A 15,698-nucleotide genomic window follows, 5' to 3' on the forward strand; every position below is an offset into this window, starting at 1 on the left:
CATGTTTTTTTAAACTTTTGTGAATGTGTGGGTAACCCTTTTTTTTTTTTATATAATAATAATAAAAAAATAAAAAACAGTTATCAATAGAAAACCTGCAATTCTCAACCCGAATGGACCATGCATTAAAAATGCTCTAGGTAAAAGTTTTAACATTCGTAAAATAAAATAAAAAATCTTTATGCTCACACTCCAAATATAGTACACTTACTTGGTACTTGGGTAGTTTATTCAATAAACTACCTCTTTAACAAAAAGGGCTTGGTTAAAAAAAAAAAAAAAGCAGTCCTACCATCAGTAACCAGTCAGAGCCATCACAACTCCACATTTTCCAAACAGCAATGTATTCAGAGAACCTGAGCAGAAGCATTAAATTCACTCTTTGATGTTCCATTTATGTGCAATTTAATACTGCACCCTACTGTTTGACCACAATTAAACAAAAATAATTCACAATATTCTATCAAAAAACATGATCAGCAGTGCAAGCTTCACAGCCTGTAGGTGTAAGCTGAATACAGACAGAGTCCACACATTTCTGACAGGCTGCCTGACATGCGTCCCAAAACGCCCACCTCAGCAACAGCAGAGCTGATAATTATATTCCAATGTCAACAAAATGTGGGCATCAGGTCTGATTATTACTGTACCTGCAGTCACTTGCAGCTGAAATGCACCACACAGAACTCAGTCACACTGGCATGCATTGCTGATTGCAGCTGGAAAATAGAACCATGTCCTATATCTTTTTTTTTTCTTTTTTTTTTCTGGCAGTGTTGCATTGCAGCATTGCAGCTAACCAAATAGGGCACACACTGACACATAATAGGGTGTTGTTTATGAAATCTCAAGGGAAATCACTGACAATGATTTTCAGGCAAAAAAAAAAGTCTGTACACAAAGTGAGGTTGTATATACCCGGCTCGGGCACAAGTCAGCCATTAGTTAGGAAACAGAAGCTGAACACTGGTCCTCATGAATAGGGGGGGGGTTGACTGAATGAGTGTAGTGTGACTTTGCCTATGTGTTTGTGCGAGCAGGGTTTCCGTACCATTGTAATACTTAAGTGCAGCACCAAAGTGTTTTTTCACAGCACATAAGCAACTACAGCTTAACCATAAGCTTTGTTTTACCAGTGTTTGGTAATTATTATCTCTATGACAGACTGCATTTTAACATAAATATTGTAATGATAATAGTCCAAAATTATGTGAAAATGCATAGTTTTTAGTTAAATAACTGCTCACCACAGCACCTAACCCCTTCAGAAACCTGGAGAAACCCTGCGTGGCATAGGTAAAATGTTAAAAACCTGCAGAGTTGCCACTGGAAGGAATTCGTTTCAGATTAGATCTTGTTGATTAGATTGTGTTGATTAACGAACTGAGGTCACAACTTTCGCCATTCAGACCAACTTCGTAATCAAAAAATCCGAAGCTTTAATAAGGCATTGAACAATCTGCTTAAAGTTTACAAGCAATGACTCCAAAAGCAAGAAATGTAATAAAGGTCAACATGCAAAGACAGAGGCAACATATGCAAATAGGATGTTCATGTCACTGTCAGTTGATCTTTTTGCTGTCATGCCACCTTTTACTCAAAAAGGACAACATTAGGGTTTGAGAGAGCTTGAGATCAAAACACTTCCACCATTCAAGTTGAATCCCAGCAGCAGTGCTACCAGCTGGGGTTTGCGTAACTAACACTTCTGACATCATAATTGGCAGCACTTGTGGCTGAGAAGCCAGCGAAGGATCACACTCCTGTCATGGTACTGATGGCTCCAACTGGTTAGTGAGGGTGCCCGCACAGAGAGCAGTGGGACCTGTGGGGTGGGCTAAGTTAAGCTCACCTTGTGAGATTGTTCCAGTTGGGGAACTGAGTGTATCTGAGCACACATGACTGTTCATACTCTGCTCAGACTAACCGAAGGGTTAGCGGCGACAAAGAGGGCTGCAAAGGCATTCCAAACTCAGGAGGAAAAGAGACCTTCAATTGTAGCTTGCGACATGTTAGGTAGTTGGTAACCACAAACAAATGCTAGTGTATATTTGCCTGGCAACAAACAAAGTAGTGACTGTATAAAAGGGCACAGGGGGAAGGAGATGACTTGCTAAAGGCCACATATGTGCATCTACAATGAAAGTCTTGTTGACCTCTGTCTGAAAAGGGATTCAGTCGGGTCCCACTCCAACCATAGAGGTCTCAGGGGTTCCCTCAGCTGTTTCTATCCATATTACTCGTTCAATTTCAAGTGGGATGATGTCCTAATTTGCACCGCTATAAATAACCCAATGTCAGATATGCTTAGACTAGCAGAGAAACAAGAGGAAAAGTTGAAAAAAGAAATTGCAGAGGTACACTAAGAATGACAGAACAACAGAAAAAAAAGGGACATTAAAGTCTCTGTTGGTGCCCCTCGAGGCAAAAGTTGCCAGCGGCCAATCAAGTATGTCATGTGGCACGCACAGTTAGTGGAGGGGCCAAGAGTCAGAGTGCAGTCATTTGTCTCTGTGACCAACCACCACACAGATCACTCCCAGTAGCAATACCTCCAGCTTAGCTGTGCATTCCAGTGAACACAAGTGACAGTGTTTTAGGGGGGAAAGCTGGTGACAACAACTCAGTAGGCAGCAGCAACAAACTCTGCATAATCAGTGAGTAGGGATTCTTTCTCATTTCTAAAAAATAAAGGCAAAGAGTTTTACAAACTTGTCTGCCAGTAAAAAAAACAAAAACAAAAAAAAACTGCCCATCCATCAAAACACCAGACTGACTTTCTCCTCCTTCCTTTCCTCTAATTTGTCCAGAGTGTCTGTTCGTCCTCTCAGTCATTGTCATTAGGAATGTGGAAAGAACATTTGAGCTGGTCAGCCCCTAAACCTTCCTCCCTCGGGTCCCAAATTCCACTCACCTATCACACTCACAAAGCCAGATAAGTAATCCTCTTAAAGAAACAAGCTTGATAAAGCAGAGGTCACAAGATGTATATTACTGCTTGAGGGGTTAAAGGAGAAAAAACTTGAAATAAAAAAAGATTAGAGAGAATAGAAAAGAGTTAACCAGGGGTGGAATAATCTATATGAATGGGACAGCTGTTAAAAGGACATGCTGCCCTTCTGTCAGCTGTAAAAACATGGTTGTTGTTGTAAAGCGAACTAAACCTTCAGGAAACAATAGCACTGCTGGATTTATTGTGGCCTAAGTTTAAAGATTTTTGTATCTTTTGTTCACTTTATGTTCCCATTTAAACCCTATCTGAATAGCACTTCAAAAAGAAAATGAAAGCATTTGCATACATAAAGCACTAGATCATGCCAGAAAAAACAAAGTAAGATAGAGACAGGAAAACAAGGGGGAAGTCCCTTTTCAATTAAAACTAAGAGGTCAGATGTATATCATGTCAAGTCAATAGGGAATTATACGGTACATAAACTATAATTATGTTTAACCCTGCAAATGCACTTCAGAAATATCCTTTTGCAAAGTTCAGTCCAGAGAGGATACTTGTTGTGAACCAGTTGTTGAAAACCTGTTGCGACTTGATTCTCTCCCTGGTGTGAAAAAGCTCTCCGGAGGTTTTTCTGTGTTTGTGCAGCATTAGCATCCATATTGAGGAGAAAAATAGCCTCTCATGTCCATGACATTAAGGCTATAGTGACTTTGCAATAAATCATATACACTTCTCACCTCCTGTGCGTCCGAGACCAACCCGCACTGCCGGGTGCAGGCTGCCCTCATTGTTGAGAAGGTGAGGCAGGTGGTGGTAGATATTTGGCACCTGGAGAGGCTTCCTGTTTGCAAGCTCCTTCAGTAGTTTCTGTGTCTCATCTGAAAGAAGGCACAGAGAACCCAGGTAAGTGGATCCCCCTTCTCATTTTCATCATTAAATGATGACAGGAGGGAAAGTTATGGGGACATGGCCTAATTTCTAAGGTACATACCACATAACCACAAAGTCCTTGATTGAATTCCTGGCTGGGGGACCTTTGTTGCATGTCGTACCCTTCTCTCTGCCCTTATTTCCTGTTTCTTTGAACTTAAATCTCAAATGAATTCAAAATGCCTTTTCTTTGAAAAAAGGGGTGCAATTAACAGCACTTGTAAAGCACTAGGTGTCCGTGCTAAAATGCTCCGGTGCCATTGTGATGTGTTAACTACAGAATTATTGAATTATTTAGACTGATTTACAAATAGAATTTGAGCTCTTTCTGAACACTCACTGGCTGCAGGGCTCCATGTATGACTTATACAATATAACACAGTATACATGTTCATCCAGCATTTCCCATGCACCTGGACCTGCAAGTCTACTGCAACAGCTAATAAGACCAAATCTTTTCATCTTTTTTCATCTTCCATTTATGTGTGCAAAATTTAAATCAACATTAGAAAATGTCTGAAAATGCATAACTGCCATCATTTTTAGTTCATTCAGCTACATAACAAAAATGCCCAGTTTTCATTGTTTCCAACTTTGAATGAATTAGATTCAGTCTTCTTCATGGGACTTCATGCAATGTCTAGAAACCTAATATTAAGCACAAACAAACACTCCTTTGTCAGATTGGGGGCTCAACATAGTTTTGATTTTAATCTAATCAACAGGAGATGCTGAGTCACTGTGAGTAGGAGCGCTCGATGAGAACCTCCCAGGATTCACCGACAACACTAAAACATCTGTTACAAACATATGACTGAAGAAGCTCAGCTGGAGTTGATGAATCTTTACATGTGTTTGCATGTGTGAGTTACCTGAGAAGTTTGTGAGGGCATCTTTGCTACTGTTAGTTTCAGCGATGGCACGCCTGAACTGCTCCAGAATATTGTTGAGCTCGGACGAGCGCTGCAGCGTCCTGTGCTCGGCCACGCGAAGGCGCTCTTTCAAAGCATGGAACTCCCGCTGGTATGCTATCAGCTTCTCTATAAGAAAAAAAAAATGAACATAGGGTACATTAGCAAGTGACAACATACACTCCAGAAATTCTCAGTATTTAAAGAAACAACAGTGTGAAACTGACCACCTTAAGCTCTTGAGAGAACCGGGTTCATCATCATTATCACAACAGACTGGGGCACAAACACTAGACGCATCCAACGGAAATAAAAAAAAATATAGCAGTCTATCCAGTGTCGTTGGGACAATTTATCTGATATGATGTATATAATTCACTGCTTCAATCAAACAACCAACTGCAACTTATATTTCCTGACAGCGCTGCTTTTGTTGGCTAAATTATTCAAAGGTGGCAAAGACCTCCAATCAAATCCCAACGTCGCAGCAACTCTGTATAGTCAGATGACAACAAAACCGTAATTAGAAACCATTCAGAGCCTACTCGCTTCCTCCAGGGCAGCACATAGCACAAGATGTGGTAAAGAAAATTTCAGTCGGCATCCACACGTTTGGATCTGAATCAAAAATACTCCAAATAATAGACATTCATGCTTCCAGGCTGTTTTTCTTTCAGCTCATAAAAAGAAGACACGTTTAAGCATTCCTTATTTTACAACTGATAAACCTTTCAAAGGATTCCTGGATTCAGATCAACACCAAACAGGAGCTTATTACTTACACCATAGCCTCAAGATCCCTAAATAGAGATAATGTTTGTTTTAGTCTACACATTAACTGAAAATACATGCTGTTGTTGTTTTTTCTTATTACAGAGCAAAATTCTCTGGGTCTGTGTCATAGTGTTCACTGAACATAAGCACACTCACATTTGGCATTCACATCTTGCACTGACAGTCCTACTCTGACCATTTCTGAACTGGTTTACTGAAGCAGGATGCAGCTACGTGCCGTGGGTCTCCAAAACACAAGACAGAGATACATTTTCAATTTCCCAACCAAGATCTCTCAGATTGAACAGGCATTTAAAATATTTGTCACAAACCCACTTTAAATTTTTTGAACTACTGCAGTATAATAACTATTTATGTGACAATGACACAGCACTTGTTGGGAGTACCTACTCCATGTTTTACTAGATTTATGGTTTAGAGGTACTTTACTGTGAGGAACTAAGGCAATTAGTCTATTAATCTCTAATCACGCAGCAGAAGTTCAGCGCTTGGTGTTGGAGTTTGAACGTAGAGGATGTCGAGAAAAAGGGAAAAGCTGTGAGAGATCACAGATGTATCAAACATCCTGGATACGACGCCGATTCAGCCTAATCATAGTTTACTTAATGACATGTGTCTTCTTGTAGTGTTGTTCTCAAACCTTTAGTCTATCCTGACCGAGAAAAACAAAAGATACATTTGTACATTTTGGCTCCGGTCCACATACTCACATTTACAAATGAACTAAGTACATAAAACATGAAGTCTTACAGATTGACAAGGAACTCACTGATTGAACAGTTTCGGGGATGTCATCCTGCATCATCAGTTCATCATGACCCATGTATTTCAAATCTATTTCCAGTGACTGACAGGAAGTCAGTCTGCACTTTGAAACCTACTGTTTCCAAACTGTTCTGTAATCTTTTTCTGGTGGTACAAAGAGGAAAATGTTTTTGCATAGAAATATTGTGATTACAGTGGAATTGCTTCGTCTTCCTCATGGATTTAACGATTATAAATCCACAGAGGACACAAACAGTAGATTGCAGTTTAAACTGCTTTTGACTGATTGAACAAGGTGAAATCCCTACACTCAAGTGCTGACTCACACGTGATACCATGGTTACCAAATGATTTACAATGACATCACATGTAGATCAATTAGAACAAAAGCTTCTTAGGCAGTTTAGGAACCACAGATAAATTCAAAAAAGGTTTAGCTTTGAATTTCTGTTCAAATTGTAGATCTACTTTCACAAAGAGCTGCGGTTGGTCCGTTTGCTTTTGGACCACAATCAAACTGATTCAGAGTCATGAAGCCTTGAGTTTGGAATTTGACCGGCGCCATCTTGCTTGTGTTTGGAGCCAGTAGTGACCATATTTGGGCGAACCGGGGGTGGAGGGGTGGGGGGATCTGATTGGAAACCCATCAATACTACATCCCGTCCACCGATAGCTGTAACCTGACTGCACCACAGGCCTGTCAATCAAATAGACTCGCCCCCACCAAAACCCAGCTTTTTGAGACTTATTTTATAATTGATGACGGGATTATTTTCAGATGGACGGCCAGAACACTAATCTGAAAGAGTGAATTTAGCGAATAACATACAGAAAACTTGTGGAGAAATTCTATCGACTGAGCATTTTATGAGAGAAGTTGAATGGCAGTCTATGGAGCCGGAGGATTTTTGGAGCCAACCTCTAGTGGCACCCGGTGGTATTACATCTTAAGGCACTTCCGCATCGGCCTCATTTTTCAGAACCGGAAGCTACGTCCACTTTTACATTCATGCGTTGGTGTAACTGGACTAAGACCATATTTAACCAAATCAAGCATACCATGTCTTTTGGGTTTCATTATTTCATGTTTAGCATTTAATAGTCATCACTGTAAGTCTTAGATTCAGTATTGGCAGTTGGGTCTTGACTTTGTTACAAAATTTATGAGGTTACAGGGAAACTACAAAGGGTTTATAGGTTTGGCCAGTCTGTGATCTTCCTCCTAGTAGATTTATTGTGCCCTTTCGGAGTCCTTCACTACAACAAAACCCCAGACTCCCTTTATCTTCCCCTCTCGATCGCTCTCTCTGACTGAGCTATTGTCCATCCACTCTGCCCCGGCTTCTCTTCTGCACAGAACCATGTTGTTCCTCCTGAATGTTGATCTCTAAGACACACAGACAGATGCTGTCATTTGGCCCAAACCTTGTTAAAAGGGCAACTTCAAACTGAAACAAGACTTTCATCTTCACATCAGTCCTTTGATTGTAAGACTCCAGGTCTGCTGAAATGAAACCACACCTGTAACCCCGCAGTGCAGACAAAAGTCGAAAGAAGAGCCCCACAGGAACAGAAACAAGTAGATACGGTTTCTATTTAACTATGTTTCCTATGCATAGGTGTATTAGTTGCAGAAACTGCCAGCTATTTTTTCCCCCAATGCCAAAAATTGCTGCACAGTGTTAACAGAGTCTCTCGACATTCCAGCTAAGTGTCACTTTTGATAAACTCTCATTACCGCTAAAGAAAATTTGACCTTGACTTAAACAGACATTTTTCCTTTAACAAATCAAGTGGTATCACTCTCAAATCCAAGTAACTCGGTAAATGGTAAAACAACATCACAGGCCCACAGCCATCAGATGACTGAAGGCAGAAAATGCATTAAATAATTAGACCTACCTGAGGTCTGGAGTACATCTATAAAATCTCATTATTCCTCTCTGCATTCTAGCACCATGAGTAGTGGGGGAAGGGCTAAGTGCAGGCTACTTGGCCTCTTGAGATTTACGATGTCATTCTGTTCACATCCAGCCTCTTTTCTCAACATTGCCTCATTCCTTCTTCATTTCATACTGTTTTTCACATTCTAATATGTTTCGCCGGCCTATATTTGCCCAATGTCCTGCACTCGCTCTGCTTTCATCCTCAAATACACTAGTGTCTGCTTCATCTTTCTCTCTCCTGGTTTCCATAACCATCCCTCTACTGCGATATTTTGTCTTTATGTGTCATCCTTGATTCCTTTGCTCGGTTTATTTTATTTATTAATGAGATATGTGGGAGGAATGAGGAGGCGGATACAGAATGGACGTTCACCAACTAGCCTTTATAAAACAGACTCGGGGCCTCTTTTGAGCAAAAAAAGATATGCCATTGCTTATAAAAATCTATTATTTAGCAAATTGGAAGTCAGTGTGTTAATTATCATCAACCCAATGTTCAGTTTTGGGTAGAGACTCTTCAGTTCATTAAAAGAGCAGACGTTTTTTTTAATTTATTTATTTTGCCATCCAGAAAAAAAAAGTTGTAGTAAAATGATTTGAGGCAAATAAAATATACATTGCACAGCAACTATTTCATTACTATTGCACTACTAAATGATGAGAAATCAAATGTAAAACTAAAATGAGCTGATCAGCATTAGTTAAACCAATACAGTCATGCCATGTTTTGTAGAAATAATCCATTTGGGCATATAAATCAAAAACATTTTGTCTGTTAACGTTGTACTACAACTTCATAGTAAAACTGACACTGCTGTAAATTTGTGAAACAATATTTTGTGCCGAGTTCAGTGACCAAAAATGGTAAAGTGGTCCAAGCCATAAAGCTGAACAGGCCTTGCAGGTCATAACTGCATCTACTTTAATCTGATGTTGAGGATTTTACCTGATGCTAATCTTACTGTAGACTTCTTTCTACATCAGCCGTCAAAATAGGAGCTTTAGATGCAGTTTAATTCAACACATAAACCTACTGCATGAACAAAAACAAAGCGCCATCTCCTTCAACTTGTCGTGTGTATAAGCTTTCTGTAGCGCCCAGTAATATGTAATCACTTCCTTTGATAATAAGCATTTCATTTGAAAATTTGATTGTGAAGGCCAGATTTTCCGCAAACCCTGCCAGGTCTGTTTTTTTCCGCTGATTCTCGTACTGAGAAAATATCTTACAAATATCCAACCCTGAACTCGCCACACAGTTAACAGTTTTATCAGTCAATCTATCAGCTCATCAAAAGCCCTCGCAGTGATCTTGTCCTTGACCCCGCTCTCCCTTGCTGATGCGTGCTGCTGACTGAGAGTTCATGAGTGCTGATGAGGGACTTGTGCAGTTTATGTCTGCATGAGTGAGAGACTTTCAGTACATTATATGCAGATGTCCTTGTAAAAGCAAAGCTTCCCTTTTCCGGCACATTTGCGCTTTAAAATACACAACTGCCCACTTTTACAATCAATCAGTAAGAAATGACATCTAAACAAATGATGAGAAAATCCACACAGAGCATATGCAGGCAAAGAACCAGCACTTAAAAATGTTATTTTTATCTCTTTCGTGCTTGAAATACAAGTCCAGCTGAGGTGCGGATGACTCTACACCAGCTGTTGAGGAAATTGTGTTTAAAGGGTAATTTAACCCAATTACACACAAAAAAAACACAAAATACTCCACTGTAGCTGTGGATTGGGTTTTATCTGCTGCAGTTTAGAGATACTCCTCCATGGGATCACTGCAATCTTCCCAACTAAAATGGGAATAAATGGATTTTTGTTTGTGGTGCTCAATGAAAAATAAAAACAAATATAACATTTGACAAATTTACAATGTCCCTGTCTCATTCTGATTTATTATGAACTATCCAGAGTAATCACTATGACAGTGGAATGAAAGCAACATACAATCTGAGAGAAACTGGATACAACTGTTGTAAGCTTTATCGCCCACAAACCCAGGAGCATCATACCACCGGACACTTTTCAAGCTCTGTGCTGTTGCTAACTTACCTCAAAAGAACTTCAGCTTTACTCCACAGCCAGACAGAATTGAGCAGTCCATGAACTTGTTAGGGTTACTGAAAAGCATGTCCACATGCATTATGCATGTATGAATACCCTCAAGTGGAGCACCTGCTAGCCATGTGGTTCTGCATCGTAGCTGATATGTGCGACACAGAGCATCTAACCCGGTTCTTATCGCTTAAATGGGGTAGAGAATATGTTGGTGTTTCTAAAAGTTCACAGATGCTCAAGCATTTTAATGGACAAGCCTGATGAACTTAAACAGACAAAAGGTACAACTCAGAAGCTATTTCTTTTTAAACACATTCATATGAAAGATTACCGGTGGGGCGCTAATCTTTTCTGTCTCGTGTCCACTTGTGAAAGAAAAGAAAATTGTTGTTATTTTTGAGAGATACTCGGTAATACCAGTTCAAACCTTTTTGGATTAAACCATTTCAGGAGATGATCATCTTGCAACAGTTAACAGAGAGAGAAAAAGCACACCAACACACATAAATGATATTGCACAGGCACGGAGTAGTAGTATCGATTTTTGGTGGTATTTTCCTGACAAGAAGTGCAAGTGGATCCATGAGTAGGCAGAGATACTCCCTGGACGGCTCCTTGTAGTTTGCAGACAGAGAAAATGCCCACCTTTATCCCATTCTGTCCTTCTTTTTCTTCGCAAGACACCACAACTCTTTTACTTCACTTTGAAAATAAACGAAAATAAAAGCGGTGTCAAAAGGTGAAGCAGAATCAGAAAAGGCCTGACTAATATTTGCCCCTCTTGGCAACTTTCCAACCCAGATTCTTAATTTTGCTTCCTCACCATGGGCTCTTTGTTTCCCCTCACCTCCACCCACTGTTCTTGCTCTACTGTGCTGTAAGTCATGATAAGTTTCCCGCAGCCGGATGTGTCTCTTTGTGGCAGAGCGTGCTGTCTGACAGCGCTGAGCTGAAAGCATTGCCCCCGCTCCGCTTACTTCCACTCCTTTGGCTCCACTTGGCTGCTGTACAGCTCAAATCAGCCAGGGCGAGCACTCTTTTTTTGTGGAAACTTTACTTTCAGAGATTTTACCGATCAATTGTTTACTGATATCCAGTTGGACCCAGAGGTCTGAGTCCATTAAAATCTATTTTTAGGGCTGAAGGATTGGTTGCTTTACTGATTATTTGACTGTCAGAAAATAATCTGCTATCTAATCAATTTGGCAATTTTTTTTTTTTTTTTAAAGCAAACATACCAAACATCTACTGGTTCTTACTACTCAAGTGTTAACATTCAATGCAATGCCTGGTCTGTATGATAGACAACTGAATATCTTTTGGCTCAGCACTGGAAAAAAATACTGAAAACACTGCCTTAGGTTCTGGGAAATTATAACAGGCATTTTACACTACAAAGAGTGTTTTTATAGGCAGAACAATAATTTCAAGAATAAAATCAATCAATAAATATGTTATCATATTCATCAAGTAGTGAAAATTATTCTCAATTGGAGCCTGTACTTTTTGTTTGTCAAATTTGACCAAAAAGTGATATCTTTTTTCAATTCATATTTACTGACATCTACGTTCTTAGGAATGTTATTACTGGTTAAAGCGGGCTCATTTTTAAACAAACATGTACAGTACAGAAATATATTTCAGAGCAATGTCTTATATAATAGCTGGAAGAAACTAATCAGAATCTATCCTTAGACTAAAATCTAAAGCTGTATGGTCAGAGTCTATGTGGAGGCTGTATTTCATATTTAAAAAAAAAAAAAATGCTGTCACCGTGCTCGTAGGTATGCATAACCACATCCACACAGACAAACTAATGTGTCCAGACATGTCCCAGTATATACGGCAAGCTCACGCCACAGTTTTATGAACAGAGAAGAGGTAAGGCCCAACAATCACCATCTTTCTTTCCTGATACTGAAGAGAAATTGTGTGCTGTCTGGGAATTCTTTCCAGAAGTGCAGCCGGAACATGTTTGAATGAATGGAGAGCAGTGTGGGATGGAGGAAGTGAGCAGGACCACGAGGAGGGGAACAACAAGGTTTGTTAACTTACCAACAGTGAGATGTGTCTGTCTAAACAGAGTAAGGATTGTAAAGTGAGGAAGATGTGTGTGTTTGTGTGGGTGTAGAGTGCAAAAAAAAAAAAAATTGTTTCCCCCTGTTTCACTGCCTTGTCAGCACTCTCGTCCTTCCTCTCCATCATACAGCACACCTCAGGCTCTTCTCATCCTCTCTTTTAAGACTTGGTCTTTCTGCTCTGTTCTTTCTTCCAGGCCACTTAGGATTTGCCTGGCAGACTGCCGTACCTCAGTGCGCACAAGCTAAATGTATACACACAAACACACACACAAATACAGCCAGACACTGCACAAAGAAAACAGTCATATCCTCTCCTGTTCTAACTCATAAACCGATGTAGCTACCTTACAGTATGTGCTTGCTCATGTACCTCCTATACTGAAATAACATGAGCTATTTTTGGCCCATTGTATTTGGAACGATGTGCTGATGGCAAAGGTATGACCAAAGGAAGACAAGGAGGAAGTCCCATTTGCCAAAAGGAAGAGTGTTTCATGTTTGGTAATTGTTAACTGAACAAATCTGCTGAAACGATAAACCCCTTACAGCTGTATCCTGGGCTGTCCTAATTCCTAATATGGTGCTACCAGAAATAGCGGTATCAAACAATGAGTATCATACAGAAAACATATGCAACACATCATTTCTATAACTTAACTAAAACCATAAATCTAAACTAGTTTCTTGTACTAGAACAGATTTTCTACTAGTAGCAGAAAAAAAAGCATTAATCAACCCATTATACTCTTTACCCTTAATTACTGATGCTCATGCTGCTGCCTCTACAATTAAAAAACTGGATAACATTTACCAGAAGGCCATTAAATTCATCATTCAAGACACTGGTCACACTGAAGTACTTTTGGATGGTCATCTTTTACATCTGGAGGGAATCGGCTTTCATTTGCTTCCATTTCATTGCAGTAAAAAGCAACTGAGACACTTTACAGCCACAGCCTTTAAAAGTTTGAACCAGAAAAGACTGTTGACAACTATAATGCACCTAACTACTGGAAGGACCAGCAAAACAAACAACAAACAAACTGATTCCTCTGTTTAAATTAGCGTCTGTGTGTGTGGTTAACTTGTTTGCGAGGCTGACTTCTGTTGTTTGTATGTAAATTGCTCAAGTCTAACAATAAGGGTAGATTTTGAACACTGAGTCACTGACTGACTGACTGACTACGTCAGTTGAACAGAAAATAATTTCTGAAAGCAACACGTGGCGTCATAATGTGGTGATTGTGGTACAGGGTCGCTTCCTATCACACAAGGTTTAAACAAACGATGTGACTAATGCATATGTGCTTTGTCTTCAGGAGGCAGTACATGCATAGACGACTGTTAAGCCCTTGTCTGTTTTAATTGTGCACCACCAGTACATTTTTCATCCGCTCACTCCACTATTATTAAGATAAACAAAAACATGAGAAGTCTTCAAGGGGCAATGCTCTGCTTGGTCTAACTGGCAACAAATCGCAGTGGGAGGAAATTCATACCAATATATTTAAAAATGAATACGGAGGCTTGTTGCCAGTGCATCAATGACATGTATCACAAAAGATAGTATTGCACAAAATTGCTACATCCAAATTTTGTTCCATTTCAAGCCTCGCCATTATTATTCATATTTCCCCTGCTAGTCAACATTGTTATGGTCGACTTGAGATAAAAACCACAGGGATCCCAGAGAGCAGTCTCTCACTGGGGGATGGAGGAGACTCTGACAGAGAAGTACACATTCTGGAGAGTCATTCAACACAGAGTGTTTGGACAGCTGACTGGCAGAGCCCTCATTCACAGCGGTCAAGTGACCAGGAACAGGACAGGCTGTCAAAGGAAGAGGGTTGGGCCAAAAAATACAAATCAAAACTTCGCCCAAGATTACCTCTTAACCCCAACAGCCGCCGAAACAAAACCACTAAATGTGTCTTTAAGCTACAATTACTGAATTATACAACCTAGTCGTGAGCCAAAACACAATCATGCTTCCCGTGTACAACTACTAGAACAGGTTTTGAAAATTTACATTTTCAAAATGACTCAGCACCAGAGGCCAAGTACACTCTAAACACCTACGCTGGGCAGAGTCAAGAGGAGAAGCCATCTATGGCTGCAGGGGGGAAATGATATGGGGAATAAACGAGGCTCATGGTATTCCAACATCACATGTTAAGACAGGAAACAACAGACAGAGAGAGGCAGGGAGAAGGTAAAGTTCACGAATAAAGCTCAGAGATGTTTCTGATGCAGGCAAAGTGCAGAGTTTGGTAGAAATCAATGCTCCAGCTTTCACAACAAGGCCAACAAGAGCTCTTCATTACTGCTCATACCCTAGTTTACCCCCCGAAATCAACTTTTGATTGAACAAATAAGCTACTTACAAATTTCAGTGCTGTGCCGGTCCATTCACTGCAGTTTACGAAAACCAGAGAAAACAAATAGGACATAAACAAATAAACAAAATGGCAACACCAAGGCAGCATTTAAGAAAAATGCTGCCAATCAGCAAAACACAATCATATTCAGAAGTCTTGTAGGCCCAATTTTGCCAACAAAGCATAATATAATATATTTTATAAACAGAACCCACAAGCAAATCCATAAATCCATGCACAACGTAACAATGGAAATTTGCAGTCGACTGCTCATTGATGGTGTTCAAAAATGTTTATTTTAGCTCAGAAGATTCTGGCTGCTGTTATTAGTCTTCTTCTACTTGTCAGAATATCAATCTTTTTTTTTAGTATCCTGAAATGGTGTGCATATTCTTGAGCTAAAACAAAAATGTTGAGTGCCTTTCCCTTCTCATCCGATAATATATTTAATTCAGCGTTGTTAACATCCATGTTTACAAGTTTGCAGTACCTTTTGCTTTCTACCTTTGTTGGCACATCGCTGCATGTCTTGGCATGCTCCCGCCACCTGTACATCAGCGGTATAACGTGACACCATTGGCAGAACTGTATTATGTCACCAGCGCTCCAGGATGCATGCATTACACATTCTCGTGCAGGAGACAAACAAAGCAAACCAAAGAAGAAAAAAAAAAAACACCTGCAGAGATTAAGTGCTCCACAGGGACCAAGTAAGATGTAGTTTGTCGAGATCTGCATTTGTCTTTAAATAGCAGCATTAGTGCTACTTTGCTCTTAGGCATTTTGACATGTCGCGGCAGGAAAGCATCATGTCTAAATAATGAAATTGATATTGACGAATTTTATTTCCGCTTCAGATTCAGAGCTCCTGT

The 15,698-nt window shown here is 39.9% G+C and overlaps 1 protein-coding gene across 1 annotated transcript in view; it reads right to left on the reverse strand.

Moving 5' to 3' along the window:
* The window catches only part of mgat4a (alpha-1,3-mannosyl-glycoprotein 4-beta-N-acetylglucosaminyltransferase A), a 28,972-nt gene that overhangs the window by 11,192 nt on the left and 2,082 nt on the right, over positions 1–15,698 (reverse strand). The window contains exons 2-3 of the mRNA XM_069707589.1: positions 4,756–4,923; positions 3,691–3,831 (exon numbers count right to left, since the gene is read on the reverse strand). Of these exons, the coding sequence (XP_069563690.1) occupies positions 3,691–3,831; positions 4,756–4,923 (309 nt within the window). The remainder of the gene's footprint in view (positions 1–3,690; positions 3,832–4,755; positions 4,924–15,698) is intronic.

The sequence above is a fragment of the Brachyistius frenatus genome, unplaced genomic scaffold, assembly GCF_029030835.1.
Source record: "Brachyistius frenatus isolate BFR_SWC_R1_liver_20210118 unplaced genomic scaffold, ASM2903083v1 Contig_70, whole genome shotgun sequence".
Taxonomy (NCBI): Eukaryota; Metazoa; Chordata; class Actinopteri; family Embiotocidae; genus Brachyistius; species Brachyistius frenatus.